At 41.7% G+C, this 23,916-nt stretch overlaps 1 protein-coding gene across 1 annotated transcript in view; it reads left to right on the top strand.

Moving 5' to 3' along the window:
* auh (AU RNA binding protein/enoyl-CoA hydratase) overlaps window positions 1-22,067 on the top strand; it is a 62,653-nt gene extending 40,586 nt beyond the window's left edge. Inside the window, exons 7-10 of the mRNA XM_020457715.2 lie at window positions 13,044-13,231; window positions 16,806-16,856; window positions 20,802-20,849; window positions 21,240-22,067. Coding sequence (XP_020313304.1) covers window positions 13,044-13,231; window positions 16,806-16,856; window positions 20,802-20,849; window positions 21,240-21,317 — 365 coding nt within the window. The 3' untranslated portion in view covers window positions 21,318-22,067. The remainder of the gene's footprint in view (window positions 1-13,043; window positions 13,232-16,805; window positions 16,857-20,801; window positions 20,850-21,239) is intronic.
* Window positions 22,068-23,916: the final 1,849 nt, after the last annotated feature.

Here is a 23,916-nt window from a genome sequence, read left to right as displayed (position 1 = left end):
TGACATTGCCAAATAAGCTTTTCTTTTCTTTCAAAAAAAGGTAATTCACCATTTCTGAGAAATCTGAATTTCCTCTGTACTAATGACAACCTCATCCCCATATAGTTTATTTTAGTAAGGGTGACCAAAAGGTTAGAGCGAGCAGCGAAAAATTGCTGCAGTGAAATATTTTAATACAGCTAGTTGTTCAAAGGGTTGTCTAATTCAATTTGCCTTTCACACAGTTCCAATTTCGCTTTTTGAAAGCATACTTAGTAACCGGGTTCAAAGTTTTCTGTAGAGATGTTTTAAAAGTGCACTTGGAAGTATTGTTCAAACCTGAGAATACTTATTCCCCTTTTCATTCTTTGTCATCTGGTACCTCTATGAAGACTGTGGGTGAATCCCAAATGGGTCCCTATATAGTGCACTGCTTTTGACCCGGGAATAGAGTGCCATTTGGGACGCATATTTAATATATAAGTACCAGACACCAATACTGAGAACATGGTGTTATGACATGTTTTGCTCCCAATCATAAAGTGTGCCAACAGGTACCACGTGCTGTGAAGTGCAACATACTGTATCTGTGAAGTACCACATACTGTATCTATAAAGTACAACATACTGTATCTGTGAAGTACAACATACTGTATCTGTGAAGTACAACCTACTGTATCTGTGAAATGCTAAATTCTGTATCTGTGAAGTACAACATACTGTATCTATAAAGTACAACATACTGTATCTGTGAAGTACAACATACTGTATCTGTGAAGTACAACCTACTGTATCTGTGAAATGCTAAATTCTGTATCTGTGAAGTACAACATACTGTATCTGTGAAGTACAACATACTGTATCTGTGAAGTACAACATACTGTATCTGTGAAGTACAACATACTGTATCTGTGAAGTACAACATACTGTATCTGTGAAGTACAACATACTGTATCTGTGAAGTACAACATACTGTATCTGTGAAGTACCACACACTGTATCTGTGAAGTACCACATACTGTATCTGTGAAGTACCACACACTGTATCTGTGAAGTACCACATACTGTATCTGCATGACTCCACTGACCCAGTTCCAGGTCTCCTCATAACAGTCAATGCTTGGCCCAGATCCTTTTAAAAGAGCCTCTTTGTCTCAGAAGTAGGCGTTTTTAATATCACAGGCCCATTATTAATGTCCAGCATCCCCGTGGGGATAACAGACAGGACATTAAATAAGCATATCTATAAGCACTGTATCAGGTAACTCAGTAGCATAGTGACATGGGGTTTGCTTCTCCCCCTCTTTCACCTACAGTAAACAGAGAGACAGTGTAGGAATATAAGTATTTGTTTTTGTGCAGATAATAAAACATGTTTCTCTTGTTTGTGAGCACGCTTCGCAACCATAGTTACGCATTTGCCACGGTCAGAGTTCAAAACTGGGCCAACTGAGATAGAACTCAATTGATAAATTGGATAATGGCAAATGTTGTCAACAGCAGTGTGAGCAGAAATGTTAACAAACCCAGGTTGAATGGAGAGCCTTGAAATAGGCTAGCACAGTAGAGCCCTGTTGCCTAGTGATGAGCAACGGTAACACAAGAATTAGATCCCTGCCTGTAACTATATATATATATATATATATATATATATATATACCTCTCTCCCTATTTTTCCCCTGAACAAAGTTCCAAGCATGTGCCAAGGTACATGTTCGTGACATCGCTGCCAAGTCTCTCGCAAAGCATCCTGCTACAGTAAAGTTTAGTTTTAGTTCCACAGTTGCTGTCAACAAAAACATGGCCTCATGTAGGCAACACTTTATGTAGGCCACAAAGGAGGAATTCAGAGGTGAAATGTAGCCTAGATGTGTACGTTTGTATTGCTCACTATGCTTTTTTTTTTTTTTTTTACAGATTATGCTCATGAAAGTGATGGGTTATTGAAACCGATCAAAGCATTAAATCAAAGGATTTACCGGAAGTTACCATGTGTTGTACCATGCTCTGTACAATTTGGAGTGTATTTTGTAATTTATTTAGAATGGTTTGCTTTCCAAAGCCATGTGGTTTTTGTTTTGTGTCTAATGAAATAGAGATCGCATTCTATTTACTTTTCAAGATTGCAATACAGCGATGTTTCTTGGGGGGGTCAAAGTGGGGCTTGGGTGGTGGGCGTAGGGGGGACTTGGCTGTGGGCGTGGCCACTTGGGTGGTGGGCGTAGGGGGGACTTGGCTGTGGGCGTGGCCACTTGGTTGGTGGGCGTAGGGGGGACTTGGCTGTGGGCGTGGCCACTTGGGTGGTGGGCGTAGCTGTGGGCGTAGCCACTTGGGTGGTGGGCGTAGGGGGGACTTGGCTGTGGGCGTGGCCACTGGTGTGGTCGCAGACCGAAACATTTTAGAGGCCTTCCTTTTGGCCGCAGTGAAAAAAGTGGTGGAAAGAGCATTTTGAAGTTTTAAAGCTAACATTTAACACATTTTTCTTTTGGGCTTAGATTTAAAAAGATATCCTTCAATTCTACACATTTTGGCTGGGCTTGTGCTATCTGAGTGACTGAAACATTCTAACAAAATCACTGGGGGCCCCATGCCATGTCAAAAATACTTATTGTTGGTTTTCAAAGATCTTATTTAAAAATACACTGAGTGTACAAAACATAAGGAATACTTCCTAATATGGAGTTGCACCCACTTTTGCCCTCAGAACAACCTCAATCTGTTGTGGCATGGACTCTACAAGCTGTCAAGCTTTCCACAGGGATGCTGGCCCATGTTGACCCCAATGCTTCCCACAAGTTGGCTGGATGTCCTTTGGATGGTGGACCATTGTTGATACACACAGGAAACTGTTAAGCGTGAAAAACCCAGCAGTGTTGCAGTTATTGACACACTCAAACTGGAGCGCCTGGCACCTTCTACCATACCCCGGCCAAAGCCACTTAAATATTTAATCTTGCCCATTCACCCTCTGAATGGCACACATACAGTGAATTCGGAACGTATTCAGACCCCTTGACTTTTTCCACATTTTGATACTTTAGAGCCTTGTTCTAAAATGGATTAAATCGTTTTTTTCCCTCATCAATCTACACTCAATACACCATAATGACAAAGTAAAAACAACAGGTTTACATTTTGTTTTGAAAATGTATAAAATAAAAAAAATGAAATCACATTTACTTAAGTATCCAGACCCTTTACTCAGTACTTTGTTGAAGCACATTTGGCAGCGATTACAGCCTTGAGTCTTGTTGGGTATGACGTTGCAAGATTGGCACACTTGTATTTGGCAATGTCGTTGAGTGGCCCAGCCAGAGCCCGGCCTTGAACCCGATCGAACATCTCTGGAGAGATCTGAAAATAGCTGTGCAGCGACGCTCCCCATCCCAAATTATTTTCAATGTTTTCTTGTTTTACCGTTTGGATATAGGCAGCTGAAAAAACACACGTTTCTATGCAGAAAACCCACTGCCCTTTGGAGTCCGTGTACAAGCGGTTGACATTTATCCATGTCATGTGAATATCACGCTGTGATTTGTAGAGGCCCTTCCTTTTATTTAACCGGGCAAGTCAGTTAAGAACAAATACTTATTTACAATGACAGCCTTCCCCTTGCTAAACCCGTACGACGCTTGGCCAATTGTGCACCGTTCCTATGGGACTCCCAATCACGGCCGGATGTGATACAGCCTGGATTCGAACCAGGGACTGTAGTGACGCCTCTTGCACTGAGATGCAGTGACTTAGACCGATGCGCCACTCGCACGCTCTAATTTATTGCAGTATTATTTTGATCTTGCTCAAATACTAGCATACCCTTGCATCACTACTATGATATTTGAGACTACTACACCATCTGCTACAGTAACTACCACTCCTGATTGATGGATTAACCTAGATATCTACTTTTACATTTCTGTGCTGTTTTTATGGTAACTCTTTACATTACGGTCATCTTTAATGAGGATTGTAAAAGTCATTGTAAGTCATTTATTAGACAGTTATATTTTAGTTAATAGTATAGGCTAGTATATAAATCATTAACAAACAGTTAGGATATAAGTCTTTTGGTTCGAACTGTGTGATTTTGGTGCTTGCAAAATAAACTACTTATAAATCCTTCACAACCCCCTTAAAGGTTATCTTAATGCAAAATGTTAATGGTTTTTATTCGTTCATTAAATAGTTTGGTTTTGTTAATCCTGTCACATGACCTGGATTTGAACCTTTTTATTTAAAGCTTTTTCATCAAACTGTCCCATTTGTCTTTTTATGGTAGATGGTCCAGCACCAATATCCAGCACCAATATCCAGCACCAAACCTTCCAGCACCATTCTCAGATCATTTGCTTTCATTTTTGGTCTAATTCTCATTTCTGGAAAAGGCTGAAAACAACAATATTCCCATTGCATTTGGATAAATGAATAAAATAAAATGAATTAAAACACTGTATTAACCTAGTTGTGGTACCTTTTGTACCGCAGGGACATCTATCATAACCCAGCTGTATTGTAATAGCCTTCCATACTACATAGTGGTATCCTGAATGTAATCAAATCTAACTTTGTCACATGCGCCGAATACAACAAGTGTAGACTTTACCGTGAAATGCTTTACTGACAAGCCCTTAACCAACAGTACAGTTCAAGAAGAAGAAAATATTTACCAAGTAGGCTAAAATAAAAAATAACACAAAAAGAATAACAATAACAAGGCTATATACAGGGGGCGCCGGTACAGAGTCAGTGTGGAGGCTATATACAGGGTGTTACAGTACAGAGTCAGTGTGGAGGCTATATACAGGGTGTTACAGTACAGAGTCAGTGTGGAGGCTATATACAGGGGGCGCCGGTACAGAGTCAGTGTGGAGGCTATATACAGGGGGCGCCGGTACAGAGTCAGTGTGGAGGCTATATACAGGGGGCGCCGGTACAGAGTCAGTGTGGAGGCTATATACAGGGGGCGCCGGTACAGAGTCAGTGTGCAGGCTATATACAGGGGGCGCCGGTACAGAGTCAGTGTGGAGGCTATATACAGGGGGCGCCGGTACAGAGTCAGTGTGGAGGCTATATACAGGGGGCGCCGGTACAGAGTCAGTGTGCAGGCTATATACAGGGGGCGCCGGTACAGAGTCAGTGTGGAGGCTATATACAGGGGGCGCCGGTACAGAGTCAGTGTGGAGGCTATATACAGGGGGCGCCGGTACAGAGTCAGTGTGGAGGCTATATACAGGGGGCGCCGGTACAGAGTCAATGTGGAGGCTATATACAGGGGGCGCCGGTACAGAGTCAGTGTGGAGGCTATATACAGGGGGCGCCGGTACAGAGTCAGTGTGGAGGCTATATACAGGGGGCGCCGGTACAGAGTCAGTGTGGAGGCTATATACAGGGGGCGCCGGTACAGAGTCAGTGTGGAGGCTATATACAGGGGGCGCCGGTACAGAGTCAGTGTGGAGGCTATATACAGGGGGCGCCGGTACAGAGTCAGTGTGGAGGCTATATACAGGGGGCGCCGGTACAGAGTCAGTGTGGAGGCTATATACAGGGGGCGCCGGTACAGAGTCAGTGTGGAGGCTATATACAGGGGGCGCCGGTACAGAGTCAGTGTGGAGGCTATATACAGGGGGCGCCGGTACAGAGTCAGTGTGGAGGCTATATACAGGGGGCGCCGGTACAGAGTCAGTGTGGAGGCTATATACAGGGGGCGCCGGTACAGAGTCAGTGTGGAGGCTATATACAGGGGGCACCGGTACAGAGTCAGTGTGGAGGCTATATACAGGGGGCACCGATACCGAGTCAGTGTGGAGGCTATATACAGGGGGCGCCGGTACAGATTCAGTGTGGAGGCTATATACAGGGGGCACCGATACCGAGTCAGTGTGGAGGCTATATACAGGGGGCACCGATACCGAGTCAGTGTGGAGGCTATATACAGGGGGCACCGGTACCGAGTCAGTGTGGAGGCTATATACAGGGGGCACCGGTGGTACAGGCTAGTTGAGGTAATCTGTACATGTAGGTGGGGGCGAAGTGACTATGCATAGGTAACAAACAAACAGAGAGTAGTAGCAGTGTACAAAATGGGGGGGGGGGTCAATGTAAACTGTCTGGTGGCGATTTTATGAATTGTTCAGTCTTATAGCTTTGGGGTAGAAGCTGTTGAGGAGCCTTTTGGTCCTAGACTTGGTGCTCCGGTACCGCTTGCCATGCGGTAGCAGAGAGAACAGTCTATAATGTGGGTGACTGGAGTCTCTGACAATTTTATGGGCTTTATTATACCTCATTGTACCTTTTTTCATCTTGTTACACATACACACACCGCTTGCCTGTGGGGTCCACGTGAGTGACAGCAGAGCATACTGTGGTGACATCACTAGTCCACCTCGCCCAGGTTGTTAATGTGGGTTACCTTGTGTGTGTGTGTGTGTATATAACTCAGCAAAGAAAGAAACGTCCCATTTTCAGGACCCTGTCTTTCAAATAACTTCACAGATCTTCATTGTAAAGGGGTTTAAACACTGTTTCCCATGCTTGTTCAATGAACCATAAACAATTCATGCACAAGCACCTGTGGAACTGTCGTTAAGAAACTAACAGCTTGCGGTAGGCAATTAACGTCACAGTTATGAAAACTTAGGACATTAAAGAGGTCTTTCTACTGACTCTGAAAAACACCAAAACAAAGATGCCCAGGGTCCCTGCTCATCTGTGTGAATGTGCCTTAGGCATGCTGCAAGGAGGCATGAGGACTGCAGATGTGGCCAGGGCAATAAATTGCATTGTCCGTACTGTGAGATGCCTAAGACAGCGCTACAGGGAGACAGGATGGACAGCTGATCGTCCTCGCAGTGACAGACCACCTGTAACAACACCTGCACAGGATCGGTACATCCGAACATCACACCTGCGGGACAGGTACAGGATGGCAACAACAACTGCCCGAGTTACACCAGGAATGCACAATCCCTCCATCAGTGCTTAGACTGTCTGCAATAGGCTGAGAGAGGCTGGACTGAGGGCTGTAGGCCTGTTGTAATGCTTGTAGGCCTGAAGAGCCTGGATCTCAATCACATTGAGCACATCTGGGACCTGTTGGATCGGAGGGTGAGGGCTAGGGCCATTCCCCCCGAAAATGTCCGGGAACTTGCAGATGCCTTGGTGGAAGAGTGGGGTAACATCTCACAGCAAGAATGGGCAAATCTGGTGCAGTCCATGAGGAGGAGATGCACTGCAGTACTTAATGCAGCTGGTGGCCACACCATATACTGACTGTTACTTTTGATTTTGACCCCCCCTTTGTTCAGGAACACATTATTCCATTTCTGTTAGTCACATGTCTGTGGAACTTGGTCTCAGTTGTTGAATCTTATGTTTATACAAATATTTACACATGTTAAGTTTGCTGGAAAATAAACACAGTTGACAGTGAGAGGACATGTATTTGGCTGAGTTTATATATAGTACGTGTTGTTCCCAGGGTGTCAGCCAGCCAACACCACTTCTGCCAGCTCCTCCAAACCGTCTCCTTAAAATGTCTAGAATACCTAATAGCCTAGTTTATGTCTAAGGCTGGCCTTATTTGGCAGTCTGTTTCCATAAGATACAACATTTGGATTCAGATTCTTTTCTCAATAAGACTCTCAGTACAGACCCTGGTTCAAATCCAGGCTTTATCATAACCGGCCGTGATTGAGAGTCCTATAGGGGCGGCGCACAATTGGTCTGGGTTTGGCGGGGTTGGCCGTCATTGTATATAAGAATTGGTTCTTAACTGACTTTCCTAGTTAAATAAATACAAATAATACATCTAAATTTTATTTTGCATTTGACAAAATCAGGTCTGTCCTATCAAGATTGTTTTTATCATCTTCATAAAAAAAAAAAATTAAATTACTTTTGATATAGATATTAAAAAATGTCTTCTGTTATAGTATATATAGTATGTGATAAATCACATTAAGTCAATGTTGTTCTAACGTAATTTGTCACGTATTGTGACGTGGAATCTATGTGGAAAATACATTTGATTTGCAAAAAAGTTTACAAATTATATCGCCAATTTAACCAAAAATGAAAGTTAAGGAATAGGATACATTTTTATTTATTTGTAATTTTTATTTCACCTTTATTTAACCAGGTAGGCTAGTTTAGAACACCTTTATTTAACCAGGTAGGCTAGTTGAGAACACCTTTATTTAACCAGGTAGGCTAGTTTAGAACACCTTTATTTAACCAGGTAGGCTAGTTGAGAACAGAGCTGTTGGCCGAGGTTAAGCCAGTAGCTCTGATGAAACTATCCGAGGAGTTTTGTTATTCAAGCCCAAAATGTGTAACTCATCCATGGCCACATTTTGAGGTTATTGTAACTACAATAGTTTTATTATGTAATCATACAAAGTCTTCACAATGTTGATAATCTGTGGAGAATCTCACTTGCACAATATACATTTAAAGTAATCTGAACTATAATCCAGGTCATTTGGTTCTGCTGTTATATGTGGTAACACATTATGTTGTATTTCAAAAACAGACATTGTATTTCACATTTTAACTTTGTTGTGCTTTTAAATGGATGAATACGTAGTGATAACACCTTTAAGATGACAACTAAACCAAAACCATTGTTTTTCTATTGGAATTTGGTTGTGCTTTTAGATGGTTGAAAGCATAGTGATAACACGTTGGGAATTCAACAAACTTTTTGTAATTCGGTACTCAGCAGAGCTAAGGTCCGTTTCAGCAAGATTTCAGTTACTGAGGTATTTCACCATGTTACACTTGACGAATTGTCTGGTCATTTCAATCCTGAATTGACCCCAACCTTCTGTGGTAAACAGCAACCTTGTAGTAGACATAAGTCTATAGTGCTGGCTATTGGGAAGGGTTAATGTTGCGATTCTAGGAGCCTCATTTCTGCAGAAAGTGTCTTGACTCCTCACCAAGCTGTCACGAGTCCTCTTCAGCACCGACCTTGAACTTTTCTTTGAAGCCAAAATGCATTTTCACTTCACTTCGTTTGCTGTCCGGCTCACTGATTTCAAACACACGCCCCTAAAGGCAGCTCCTTGACATGATAGCACTGTGCAACACTATTTGCACTACATCATACTTTCTCAAGGCATGTCAAGACACTAACTGTAGCTTTTCCCCATTGTGCAATGTTTACGGTTCAGGCAATGGTTAAGCAATGAGAAAATTGACCAACCGCCATGAGGAAAATGGCATTGTGACAATGATTTCTCAGAAGTTGTTGCACCATTTTCCCCCTGGTGTATTTAAACTTAGTTACACAATGTTATGCAAGGCTACGAGGTCGAGCCACAGAAGTTACCAGAATTGTGTGGTTAATAATGTGATGAGTGACACAACGATTCCATGTAACATCTTATCTCTCATCTGCCTTTTTCTTCACTTGTGTGTTTGTCGAGGATGTCTTGAATATGTTGTCTGAGAATTTGCAGTGCACTATCTTGCACTCTGTAGAATGGGTAAACAATAGCTACATTCTTTGGGCTAATCAAAATGTTTAGCCTTCAAAGTTCTGTTATTATGTTATGTTGTGCTATTTTAAGCTAACTGTTATGAGTTGATGAAGCAAGTAAGAAATGAGGCAATCCAAAGCAAAGAGATGTAGACAGACACACAGAAAACAGTCCAAAGAGATGTAGACAGACACACAGAAAACAGTCCAGAGAGATGTAGACAGACACACAGAAAACAGTCCAAAGAGATGTAGACAGACACACAGAAAACAGTCCAGAGAGATGTAGACAGACACACAGAGAAAACAGTCCAGAGAGATGTAGACAGACACACAGAAAACAGTCCAAAGAGATGTAGACAGAGACACAGAGAAAACAGTCCAAAGCAGAGAGATGTAGACAGAGACACAGAGAAAACAGTCCAAAGCAGAGAGATGTAGACAGACACACAGAAAACAGTCCAAAGAGATGTAGACAGACACACAGAGAAAACAGTCCAGAGAGATGTAGACAGACACACAGAGAAAACAGTCCAGAGAGATGTAGACAGACACACAGAGAAAACAGCAATTGGCAACAAACGAGTGTTTGTCATTGCGCCATCAGGGTTCTGTGATAATTCATGCAGGCTCCTCCACGGGTAAACACTTTCCCATCCAAGTTCTTGTGTAAGAGTTGAGCAACAAGGAACGCTTCAAACCAACTACTTTCATATGACAACAAAAACAGATGGCATTTATTTATATGCTAAAGTCTGGAACAGCTACATTCTACCTTGTGTATAGTTTACCTGTAATTTATAGAAATATAAAATAATAATAATATGTAACTTTTTAGTCGTGTCCCTTATTTTTTCCCACGTTATCATTTTGTCTTAGTCGACACAACGTGGGCTGTAGCAGCTGTCAGAATGATAACACAACTAACAGAGAATACTGTTGTCACCACCACTCCTCTGCCCTGTTCGATCAGCTCAACCTGATCAATTCAGAATGACTGAAATACGTGTGAGCATCCTGTCCGGGAGGTGAGAATGTGTCTGTGATCACTGTCAACATACTGATAATACACGCTGCTAATTAAGTGACTGACCCATATTCACTGTTAAGCCCTATATTACCAAGGAATTACACTGCCATTTGTTTAAAAGGTCTTGTTTTATTTTCCTCCGGACTATGTGCAATGCATTGTTTGTATGTACGTGTTTCATTTCCTGTAGAAATGCATCCGGACTGAGTTTATTACCTTGGTGAGCAAATGCCATGAGCAATATAACCGCTATTCTAGTCTGATAAGGAAGTTAGTCATAGTGTTCGTGTTAACTAACCTCCAGACGAGCTTCAATGCTATACAACACTCCTTCCGTGGCCTCCAACTGCCTTTAAATGCTAGTAAAACTAAATGCATGCTCTTCAACCGATTGTTGCCCGCACCTGCCCGCCCGACTAGCATCACTACTCTGGACGGAGAATTTGTGGACATCTACAAATACCTAGGTGTTTGGTTAGACTGTAAACTCTCCTTCCAAACTCACATTAAGCATCTCCAATCCAAAATTAAATCTAGAATCGGCTTCCTACCGATCCTTTTCTTTGGCGACGTCATTTACAAAATAGCCTCCAACACTCAACTCAGCAAATTGGACGTAGTCTATCACAGTGCCTTCCGTTTTGTGACCAAAGCCCCATATACTAACCACCACTGCGACCTGTATGCTCTCGTTGGCTGGCCCTCGCTTCATATTCGTCGCCAAACCCACTGGCTCCAGGTCATCTATAAGTCTTTGCTAGGTAAAGCCCCGCCTGATCTCAGCTCACTGGTCACCATAGCAACACCCACCCATAGCATGAGCTCCAGCAGGTATATTTCACTGGTCAGCCCCAAAGCCAACACTTAATTTGGCCGCCTTTCCTTCCAGTTCTCTGCTGCCAATGACTCAAACGAATTGCAAAAATCACTGAAGTTGGAGTCTTATATCTCCCTCACTAACTTTAAGCATCAGCTGTCAGAGCAGCGCACCGTACCTGTACACAGCCAATCTGTAATTAGCACACCCAACTACCTCATCCCCATATTGTTATTTATCTTCTTGCTCTTTTGCACCCCAGTATCTCTACTTGCACATCATCTTCTGCACATCTATTACTACAGTGTTAATACTAAATTGTAATTATTTTTGCCTCTATGGACTATTTATTGTCTTACCTCCATACTCTTCTACATTTGCACACACTGTACATAGATTGTTATATTATGTTATTGACTGTATGTTTGTTTATGTGTAACTCTGTGTTGTTATTTTTGTTGCACTGCTTTGCTTTGCTTTATCTTGGCCCAGGTCACAGTTGTAATTGATAACTTGTTCTCTACTGGTCTACCTGGTTAAATAAAGGGGAAATAAATAAATACACATTTCAGGAAAGCTATCTACTTTAGCATTTTTTAAGAGAAGCCCAATAAAAAAAAGCACATAGCTGTTTATCTCAAATTTCTCCCTTTTTGTTGTACCCCTCATTTAGTTGTGTTCACCTTCTAGATATTTGATGCATCTAGATCTAGGCTTGACATAACTGCTGCCAAGTGCATCACAGCTCCTGCAAGATGAGGTTACTGTATATTCAGGTGGTGAGAAGCCAAGACCTTCTTTGTCTTTGTATTTCACCTCCCAGATATGTGACTTCCACAGATGGAGTGAGGTAATTGCTTGCTCTGAATGAGAAAGGTCAGGATTTACAGTGTCCTTTCAACAAGGAAGAAATTGATTCACTACTGTACATGTTTTCCACCCCAAAAGATACAGAGAAGTGGAGTATTATAGAAAGTTTAACCACAATCCACAGTCCAGTACATCACAGTCCAGTACATCACAGTCCAGTACATCACAGTCCAGTACATTACAGTCCAGTACATTACAGTCCAGTACATTACAGTCCAGTACATCACAGTCCAGTACATCACAGCCCAGGAGGTCACAGCCCAAGAGGTCACAGCCCAAGAGATCACAGCCCAGGAGGTCACAGCCCAGAAGGTCACAGCCCAGGAGGAACGTGCTATGACCCACAGCATTGTTCAAACACTGCTTTTCATCCTTATCTCATTTGTGGGGAATATTCCTTGTCATATCATCACAATAAACTCAACTTCAACAAAGATGCACTGTAGACCAGGGGTCTCCTATCCACCTCCAAAGGTCCTGGACAGCTTCACAGAGTGTGCAGGCTTTCATTCCATGATTGGTTAATGTTTTAAATCAGGTGTGTTAGTGTTGTAGACTGTCTTTGGGTGTTATAAACCATGAATAATCCTACATGTATGAATAAAAACAGCCAGCTCTCACAAATAGAATTATAGCTCATATTTTGTTCTGTTTCAGCAGGCTAGCCATATTTATTAATTAACATAACGTTACTCACTGTAGCATCCAATCTCTTCTCTTCTTTCACCTCCTCTTCCTTCTCCTCCCCCTCCACCCCCTCTTCCTCCTCCACTTCCTTCTCCACCCCCTCTTCTTCCTTCTCCTCCTCCTCCTCCACCCCCTCCTCCACCCCCTCCTCTTCCTTCTCCTTCACCTCCTCCATCCAGGTGGTACCCAGCGACTACCCAGGGCCATCGGGGTAGCCCTGGCTAAGGAGCTGATCTTTGCGGCGCGGGCGATTGACGGAACAGAGGCGAAGAGACTGGGCCTGGTCAGCCATGCCGTGGAGCAGAACAAGAGCGGAGATGCCGCCTACCTCAGAGCACTGGACCTGGCCCGCGAGTTCAACCCAAATGTGAGTATATGATAAAGCATGTACGTACAGTGCATTCTGAAAGTATTCAAACCCCTTGACATTTTCCACATTTCGTTTTTTCTTCCTCATCAATCTACACACAATACACCATAATGACATCACAATACCCCATAATGACGTCACAATACACAATAATGACAAAGCAAAAAACAGGTTTTTAGAAATGTTTGCAAATGTATTAAAAATACTACATTTAAATATCACATTTACATAAGTATTCAGACCCTTTACTCAGTACTTTGTTGAAGCACCTTTAGCTTCTTGGGTATGACACTACAAGCTTGGCACACCTGTATTTGGGGAGTTTCTCCCATTCTTCTCTGCAGATCCTCTCAAGCTCTGTCAGGTTGGATGGGGAGCGTCGCTGCACAGCTATTTTCAGGTCTCTCCAGAGATATTCGATTTGGTTCAAGTCCAGCCTCTGCCTGGGCCACTCAAGGACATTCAGAGACTTGTCCCGAAGCCACTACTACGTAGTCTTGGCTGTGTACTTAGGGTTGTTGTCCTGTTGGAAGGTGAACCTTCGCCCCAGTAAAAGGTCCTGAGTGCTCCGGATTAGGTTTTCATCAAGGATCTCTCTGTACTTTGCTCCGTTCATCTTTCCCTCGATCCTGACAAGTCTCACAGTCTCTGAATGCTGCCCTTCACTGTAGGGTTTCCTCCAGACGTGACGCTTGGCATTCAGGCCATAGAGTTCAATCTTGGTTTCATCAGACCAGAGAATCTTGTATCTCATGTTCTAAGAGTCCTTTAGGTGCCTTTTGGCAACCTCCAAGCGGGCTGTCATGTGCCTTTTACTGAGGACTGGCTTCTGTCTGGCCACTGTACCCTAAAGGCCTGATTGGTGGAGTGCTGCAAAGATGGTTATCCTTCTGGAAGGTTCTCCCATCTCCACAGAGGAACTCTGGAGCTCTGTCAGAGTGACAGAGAGGTTCTTGGTCACCTCCCTTACCGAGGCTCTTCTCCCCCGATTGCTCCCCCGGTCGGCCAGCTCTAGGAAGTGTCTTGGTGTTTCCAAACTTCTTCCATTTAATAAGAATTATAAAGGCAACTGTGTTCTTGGGGACCTTCTATGCTGCAGAAATGGTTGGTACCCTTCCCCAGATCTGTGGCTTGACACAATCCTGTCTCGGAGCTCTACGGACAATTCCTTCAACCTCATGGCTTGCTTTTTGCTCTGACATGCACTGTCAACTGTGGGACCTTATATAGACAGTTGTGTGGCTTTCCAAATCATGTCCAATCAATTGAATTTACACAGGTAGACTCCAATCAAGTTGTAGAAACATCTCAAGGATGATCAATCGAAACAGGATGCACCTAAGCTCAATTTTGAGTCTCATAGCAAAGGGTCTGAATACTTATGTAAATAATGTATCAGTTTTTTATTTTGTATACATTTCTACAAAAAAATGTAAACCTGTTATCACTAGGTCATTATGGGGTACTGTGTGTAGATTGATGAGGGGGGAAAGTATTTGATCCATTTTAGAATAAGGCTGTAACGTAACAAAATGTGGAAAAAGTCAAGGGGTCTGAATACTTGATGAATGCTCTGTACATTGTACACTGTACAAACCAGAGTAATACCACCTTTAAGCAGGGATGTTATTACACATTGGCTGTGTCTGAAATCGTGTCCCCTTACTTGATTATCAGCTAGGTCTAAAAATGGAATTTTCTTCCTCAATTTGTGCAGCGAATTCATACTAGATTAAAAAACTGAAATTACTTTTACATCCTGGCATATAAAGTGTACTAAATGTTTGGAAATTTCGCATAATAGAAAACGTTTTATTTTTGCATACCCAATCAGCGTACTCTTTAGATGCAAGTATGGGTGTTCCGACATGGCCGTTGACTCTGTGGTTTCCCTGAAATCAAACCTGTTCTCAGATTCTCAGAATAGGCTGCTACACTGAATGATTTGGAGTGTAGCCTACAGTCGTGATGTATCAACTTCTTAGAAATAACACCTGAGCGAATGCAGATGTTGTACCTTTTATGTACGGATTAGATTTCTAGTGACCTGCAACATTATACCGGGGAACCACCTGTTATATAGACTCAGGGTAGACACAACAACCATTGTTATCTTGTTACGGCTGAAATCCCGTTAACGGGACGATTTGACAACAGCCAGTGAAAGTGCATGTTGCCAAATTCAAACAACAGAAATCTCATAATTAAAATTCCTCAAACATACAAGTATTATACACTGTTTTAAAGACAAACTTGTTGTTAATCCCACCACAGTGTCCGATTTCAAAATGGCTTTACGAAAGCATACCATGCGATTATGTTAGGTCAACGCCTAGTCACAAAAAACAGCCATTTTCCCAGCCAAAGAGAGGAGTCACAAAAAGCAGAAATAGAGATACAATTAATCACTAACCTTTGATGATCTTCATCAGATGGCACTCATAGGACTTCATGTTACACAATACATGTATGTTTTGTTCAATAAAGTTCATATTTATATCCAAAAATCAAAGTTTACATTGGCGCGTTATGTTCAGTAATGTTTTGCTTCCAAAACATCCGGTGATTTTGCAGAGAGCCACATCAATTTACAGAAATACTCATCATAAACGTTGATGAAAGATACAAGTGTTATGCATATAATTAAAGATATACTTCTCCTTAATGCAACCGCTGTGTCAGATTTCAAAAAAGTTTTACGGCAAAAGTACACCATGCAATAATCTGAGTACAGTGCTCAGCCACAAAAACAAGCCATACAGATACCCGCCATGTTGTGGAGTCAGTAAAAGTCAGAAATATCATTATAAATATTCACTTATATTCACCTTTGATGATCTTCATCAGAATGCACTCCCAGGAATCCCAGTTCCACAAAAAATGTTTGTTTTGTTCCATAAAGTCCATCATTTATGTCCAAATACCTCCTTTTTGTTTGCGCGTTTAGTCCAGTAATCCAAAATGCACAAGGCGCGAGCACTAGGTCCAGACAAAAAGTCTAAAAGGTTCTATTACAGTTCGTAGAAACATGTCAAACGATGTATAGAGTCAATCTTTAGATGTTTTTATCATAAATCTTCAATAATGTTTCAACCGGACAATTCCTTTGTCTTTAGAAATGAAAAGGAGCGGAGCTCTTACTCGCGTGTGACTAAACTAATGGCTTTCTTCCAGACCCCTGATTCAAATAGCTCTTATTCGCTCCCCCTTCATAGTAGAAGCCTGAAACAACGTTCTAAAGACCAAATTTACACTGTATATTGGATAGGCTTGAAAAACTACAAACCTCAGATTTCCCACATCCTGGTTGGATTTTTCTCAGGTTTTTACCTACCATTTGAGCTCTGTTATACTCACAGACATCATTCAGACAGTTTTAGAAACTTCAGAGTGTTTTCTATCCAAATCTACTAATAATATGCATATCTTAGCTTCTGGGCCTGAGTAGCAGGCAGTTTACTCTGGGCACGCTTTTCATCCGAACGTGGAAATAGCGCCTCCCAGCCATAAGAAGTTATTTACATGTACTTTTGACCCTAAACAAACTATTGTTTTGCTTTGATCTCTTCAGGGTCCCATTGCAATTAGGATGGCAAAGTTGGCAATCAACCAGGGCATAGAGGTAAGACTCGTACTTTTTCCATCTCTGTAATAAGTGATCAAATGTCCCCAAATTCAGTTTTCAGTCCACATACTGGTCTAAAGTACAGTATTTTATAATTTGACCAAATCTGTTCATATGTTTATTATTGAATGGTTAGAGCTAGAGGTTAAGTCATGTTGATGTTCTAAGCAGACCTAGGTTCAAATCATATTTGAGATTGACCCCTTAGGAATGACCTTTTAAGGATGACCTCTTGTGTCTAGCAATAGTATTTGGGAATGACCTCAGGTCTAAGTAATAGTATTTGGGAATGACCTCAGGTCTAAGTAATAGTATTTGGGAATGACCTCAGGTCTACGTAATAGTATTTGGGTATGACCTCAGGTCTAAGTAATAGTATTTGGGAATGATCTCCTAGGTCTAGTAATAGTATTTGGGTATGGCCTCAGGTCTAAGTAATAGTATTTGGGAATGATCTCCTAGGTCTAGTAATAGTATTTGGGAATGATCTCCTAGGTCTAGTAATAGTATTTGGTTATGGCCTCCTAGGTCTAGTAATAGTATTTGGGCCTCTTGGGTCTTGCTGCATTTAGGGATCGGTGCCACAAAGCATGGTGAAGGATTGAAGTAAGCATCTGATTCAGTAGTCAGTGAGTGAGCTCACTTGCCAAAGGGATCCATGTCACATCTGAAGGCCGTCAGAGAAACCTGAGACAATCTGTTGAGTGACTTCGTTATCCCAGAGGCCAACGGTCACAACTGACAAATAAACCGCACTTTCTGACAGGTGCTGTGTCATTTGTAGACAGCCTGTTCTACCATGTTAATGTATCATAGGCTACACAAACTGCCAATATCCATATTGGGGCCATCAGGTTATATGAATACAGGTCAACAGCTGGCCCACTTGAAAGATGCACATTTTTAAGCAGAGAAATTCTTCTGTGCATTCCTTTATAAAATTGCTCAACAACGATCTCTTTAAATGTAGGTTATTTTCTAAAGGAGAGTATGGCACAGGAGATATTTCTGGTTCAGTTAAATGCCAAGGTAACCTATGAAAGTAGGTTTCTCCTCTCTCTGTGCTGTCAAGGAAAATAAATGCTGCCCCTAATTCTGTATAATTCATCCTTTAAAGTGTGAATTTGGAATGGGTCTTGGATCTAGGTAGGTTTGTTGTTAAAGTTGGTGAACATTTTACCAATGCACAGACATATGCTCAATAAAGATATAGGATCCTAATTTGAGCCAGTTTGCTACAGCTAGAAAAGAATCCTACAGCAACAGGAAATGTTAATTATTATGTGGATTATACACTGAACAAAAATATAGACACAACTTCAAACATTTTACTGAATTACAGTTCATAGAAGGAAATCAGTCCATTTGAATAAATTCATTAGGCCCTAATCTATGGATTTCACATAAATGGGAATACAGATATGCATCTGTTGGTCACAGATACCTTTAATTAAAGTAGGGGTGTTGATCAAAAAAACATTCAGCACCTGGTGTGACCACCATTTGCCTCCTGCAGCGCGACATGTCTCCTTCGCATACAGTTGATCAGGCTGTTGATTGTGGCCTGTGAAATATTGTCCCACTCCTCTTCAATGGCTGTGCAAAGTTACTGGATATTTGCGGGAACTGGTACACGCTGTCATACATGTCGATCCAGAGCATCCCAAACATGCTCAATGGGTGACATGTCTGGTGAATATACAGGCCATGGAAGAACTGGTACATTTTCAGCTTCCAGGAATTGTGTACAGATTCTTGCGGCAACATGAAGTGATGGATCAATGGCACAACAATGGGCCTCAGGATCTCGTCATGGTATCTCTGTGCATTCAAATTGCAAGCGATAAAATGCAATTGTGTTCATTGTCCGTAGATAATGGGAATACAGATATGCATCTGTTGGTCACAGATACCTTTAATTAAAGTAGGGGTGTTGATCAAAAAAACATTCAGCACCTGGTGTGACCACCATTTGCCTCCTGCAGCGCGACATGTCTCCTTCGCATACAGTTGATCAGGCTGTTGATTGTGGCCTGTGAAATATTGTCCCACTCCTCTTCAATGGCTGTGCAAAGTTACTGGATATTTGCGGGAACTGGTACACGCTGTCATACATGTCGATCCAGAGCATCCCAAACATGCTCAATGGGTGACATGTCTGGTGAATATACAGGCCATGGAAGAACTGGTACATTTTCAGCTTCCAGGAATTGTGTACAGATTCTTGCGGCAACATGAAGTGATGGATCAATGGCACAACAATGGGCCTCAGGATCTCGTCATGGTATCTCTGTGCATTCAAATTGCAAGCGATAAAATGCAATTGTGTTCATTGTCCGTAGATAATGGGAATACAGATATGCATCTGTTGGTCACAGATACCTTTAATTAAAGTAGGGGTGTTGATCAAAAAAACATTCAGCACCTGGTGTGACCACCATTTGCCTCCTGCAGCGCGACATGTCTCCTTCGCATACAGTTGATCAGGCTGTTGATTGTGGCCTGTGAAATATTGTCCCACTCCTCTTCAATGGCTGTGCAAAGTTACTGGATATTTGCGGGAACTGGTACACGCTGTCATACATGTCGATCCAGAGCATCCCAAACATGCTCAATGGGTGACATGTCTGGTGAATATACAGGCCATGGAAGAACTGGTACATTTTCAGCTTCCAGGAATTGTGTACAGATTCTTGCTGCAACATGAAGTGATGGATCAATGGCACAACAATGGGCCTCAGGATCTCGTCATGGTATCTCTGTGCATTCAAATTGCAAGCGATAAAATGCAATTGTGTTCATTGTCCATAGATTATGCCTGCCCATACCATAACCCCACCATGGGGCACTCTCTTCACAACATTGACATCAGCAAACCGCTCACCCACACGACACCGTACACGCGGTCTACCATCTGTGCGGTACAATTGAAACCTCCATTCATCCGTGTAGAGATCACTTCTCCAGTGTGCCAGTGGCCATCATAGATGAGCATTTGGTGATGTCGACGAGCTCGCAGATGAGTTTCCTTGACAATTTGTGCAGTAATTATTCGGTTGTGCAAACCCACAGTTTCATCAGCTGTCCGGGTGACTGGTCTGAGACGATTCCGCAGGTGAAGAAGCTGGATGTGGAGGTCCTGGGCTGGCATGGTTACATGTGGTCTGCTGTTGTGAGGCCGGTTGGACGTACTGCCAAATGATCTAATACGACGTTGGAGGCGGCTTATGGTAGAGAAATTAACATAAAATTATCTGGCAACAGCTCTGGTGGATATTCCTGCAGTCAGCATGCCAATTGCACACTCCCTCAAAACTTCTGTGGCATTGTGTTGTTTGACAAAACCGCACATTTTAGTGGCCTTTTATTGTCCCCAGCACAAGGTGCACCTGTGTAGTGATCATGCTTTTTAATCAGCTTCTTGATATACCACACCTGTCAGGTGGATGGATTATCTTGGCAAAGGGGAAATGCTCACTAACAGGGATGTAAACAAATTTGAGAGAAACAAGCTTTTTATGCGTATGGAAAATTTCAGGGATCTTTTATTTCAGCTCATGAAACATATGACCAAGGCTTTACCATTTGCGTTTATGTTTTTGTTCAGTGTAATTAATGGACATTTTTATAGTTGTTAATACATTTTCCATAAGGGAAAATCAAGTCTGAAATTTCAGTGGAAATTACAAACGTGAGAAGCCTTTTTAAACCAATAATACACTACAAGTTTTACATTTCCATTGCAGGAATGTTCTTCTGCAACAGGGTGATCAAATTAAGACGCTACATCTGTAGTTTCGATCCTGTAGGAATGACAGGAAATGATGAAACAAGGAAACCTCATAGCTGGTCAAGAATAAAGATGGTAGAAAATAGCTATTTTATACGGTTGATATTGCTGCATATGTTTGTTATTTTCTCTAATATCTTGATATTTTTCAGGTGGATTTAAATACGGGATTAGCAATTGAAGAAGCATGCTATGCCCAGGTACGTCTAGTCATGAACAAGAACTTCAATTCCACAACCCTTCTGTTAAATAGCCCATATTCTGTTAAATAGCCCATATTCTGTTAAATAGCCCATATGCTGTTGATTTCTGACGCTTATTTTTCTGCTAGAACTATTTAAAATGTACACTTCTTTTTATATGCAGTTCACATACAATGATGCCACGATTTTGTCAAGGTTAGATAGTGTCTATTGACATAGTGTACCTCTTCCACCTGCTGCATATCTACGCTCACTTTGGACACCACTTTGAACAGTCTTCAGTTGTACATCAAACAACTCACACAGTATGACGCATAAACAACAACCACCATCGCTCGCAGGATCACTCAAAATAGAACATATACGTTGTTGTCTTTCGTTTCCAAGGTGATTCCGACGAAAGACAGGCTGGAGGGACTGGCTGCGTTCAAGGAGAAGAGGCCTCCTCGCTTCAAGGGAGAGTAAACGCCACCCTGGGCCAATCAAGGTGGAGTAAACGTTCACCCTGGGCCAATCAAGGGAGAGTAAACGTTCACCCTGGGCCTATCAAGGTGGAGTAAACGCCACCCTGGGCCAATCAAGAGCAATCGCAAATGGCTACCTTCAGTTCTCCTCCTTTCACTGCTTCTGTCAGATTCCCATAAGACGGCAATATAGGCAGTACCATCCTCTCTATAACTGGAGTGGGGTGTCCTAACCGAGACGTGAGATGTCACATAAAAGTACTGTATCCGGACAGAGATAGAAGTTAGGGAGAGAACAACTTTACAGCTGATTTAATAACCAGAACTGCTAATCTGCATGATGACTTTATTTTTTTCAGTTTCTAATGTCATGAGTTGCCTTTCCTTGTTGTCGTGCCCAACATGTGGTCTGTCTGCTGTATGCTAACATCATCGAGTGTTTGTTCCTCAGTGATTCAGAAGATCAGAATAATTAAGAATTTGCAAATATGATGAGATGAGATTGGATCCTTAATATTACGCAGAAAAGAATAGTCCCCGAAATTCCCTATTTATTTGACAAACGTGTGGTCGTCAGCGCATCCAATCCATTATCAGGCAGGCTAACAGCAAATCACATGATAAAAGCCATGCACTTCCCAAGTTCGCTGTGTTTTCTAATGTTTGAATGTTAGAGAAAGGATCTGTTCCTAGATCACAGAGGAAACCTTTGTAGAGCTATCACAATAAAGTTCTGTCTCAAACTCTGTCACCTGTCTATGCTTCTTGTCTCATGTTTTGTAGCCAGTTACACATGACCATACTGTAGTGTGAAAAGACCTTCTGCCAACCTTGGATCTAAACCCATTTTCTTGACACCAAATTATTATCAATGTATTGATGTTTTATGACCTTTCACCCTAAGAGAAACTCTCTCATGAGAACAAGTCAGAAGTTTATGAAATGTACTGTTTAAATGCTTTAGGCCTTACAGCGAACATGTTTTCCATGAAAAATTATCGGAGAATGGCTTTTCATCCCGCTTCAAAAGCCCACTGGTCTTTTTTTTAAACCTTTATTTAACTAGGCAAGTCAGTTAAGAACAAATTCTTATTTTCAATGACTGCCTAGGAACAGTGTGTTAACTGCCTGTTCAGGGGCAGAACGACAGATGACCTTGTAAACCAGTTACAGAGTTAAATGATTACGATAAGGAGAAAACTGAGAATGGATCAACAACATTGTAGTTACTCCACAATACCAACCTAAATGACAGAGTGAAAAGAAGAAAGCCTGTACAGAATAAAAAATATTCCAAAACATGCATCCTGTTTACAATAAGTTTGCAATACTACAACAAATGTCAGAAAAAAAAGCACTTTTTGTCTTGAATACAAAGCATTATGTTTTGGGCAAATCCAACACAACACATCACTGAGTACCACTTCATATTTTCAATCGTGGTGTTGGCTGCATCGTGTTATGGGTATGCTTGTCATCGGCAAGGTACTAGGGAGTGTTAGCCACTTTGTCTGCTTAAGGACACATAGTTTCCCTCAAATGTTCTATTTATATTTTATTGAACCTTTATTGAACCTTTATTGAACCTTTATTTAACCTTTATTTAACCTTTATTTAACCTTTATTTAACCTTTATTTAACTAGGCAAGTCAGTTAAGAACATATTCTTATTTACAATGACGGCCTACCAAAAGGCCAGGATTAAATAAACATTTAGGACAAAACACACAGCACGACAAGAGAGACAACACTACATAAAGAGAGACTTAAGACAACAACATGGCATTAACACATGACAACAAAGCATGGTAGCAACACATGACAACCACATGAGAACAACACAGCATGGTAGCAACACAACATGGCAGCAGCACAAAACAGGGTACAATCATTATTGAGCACAGAAAACAGCACAAAGGGCAAGGAGGTAGAAACAACAATACCTCACACAAAGCAGCCACAAGAGTGTTCATCCTGTTACATATCTTGCACTCATCTCATATGTATATACTGTATTCTACTATACCTTAGTCTGTGCCTCTCTGACATGGCTCATCCATATGTATATACTGTATTCTACTATACCTTAGTCTGTGCCTCTCTGACATGGCTCATCTCATATGTATATACTGTATTCTACTATACCTTAGTCTGTGCCTCTCTGACATGGCTCATCTCATATGTATATACTGTATTCTACTATACCTTAGTCTGTGCCTCTCTGACATGGCTCATCCATATGTATATACTGTATTCTACTATACCTTAGTCTGTGCCTCTCTGACATGGCTCATCTCATATGTATATACTGTATTCTACTATACCTTAGTCTGTGCCTCTCTGACATGGCTCATCTCATATGTATATACTGTATTCTACTATACCTTAGTCTGTGCCTCTCTGACATGGCTCATCCATATGTATATACTGTATTCTACTATACCTTAGTCTGTGCCTCTCTGACATGGCTCATCCATATGTATATACTGTATTCTACTATACCTTAGTCTGTGCCTCTCTGACATGGCTCATCTCATATGTATATACTGTATTCTACTATACCTTAGTCTGTGCCTCTCTGACATGGCTCATCCATATGT

The sequence above is a fragment of the Oncorhynchus kisutch genome, linkage group LG23 (genome assembly GCF_002021735.2).
Source record: "Oncorhynchus kisutch isolate 150728-3 linkage group LG23, Okis_V2, whole genome shotgun sequence".
Classification (NCBI taxonomy): domain Eukaryota; kingdom Metazoa; phylum Chordata; class Actinopteri; order Salmoniformes; family Salmonidae; genus Oncorhynchus; species Oncorhynchus kisutch.
The sequence above is the reverse complement of the archived record's forward strand: the minus strand, read 5'-3'. Positions and strand labels throughout refer to the sequence as shown.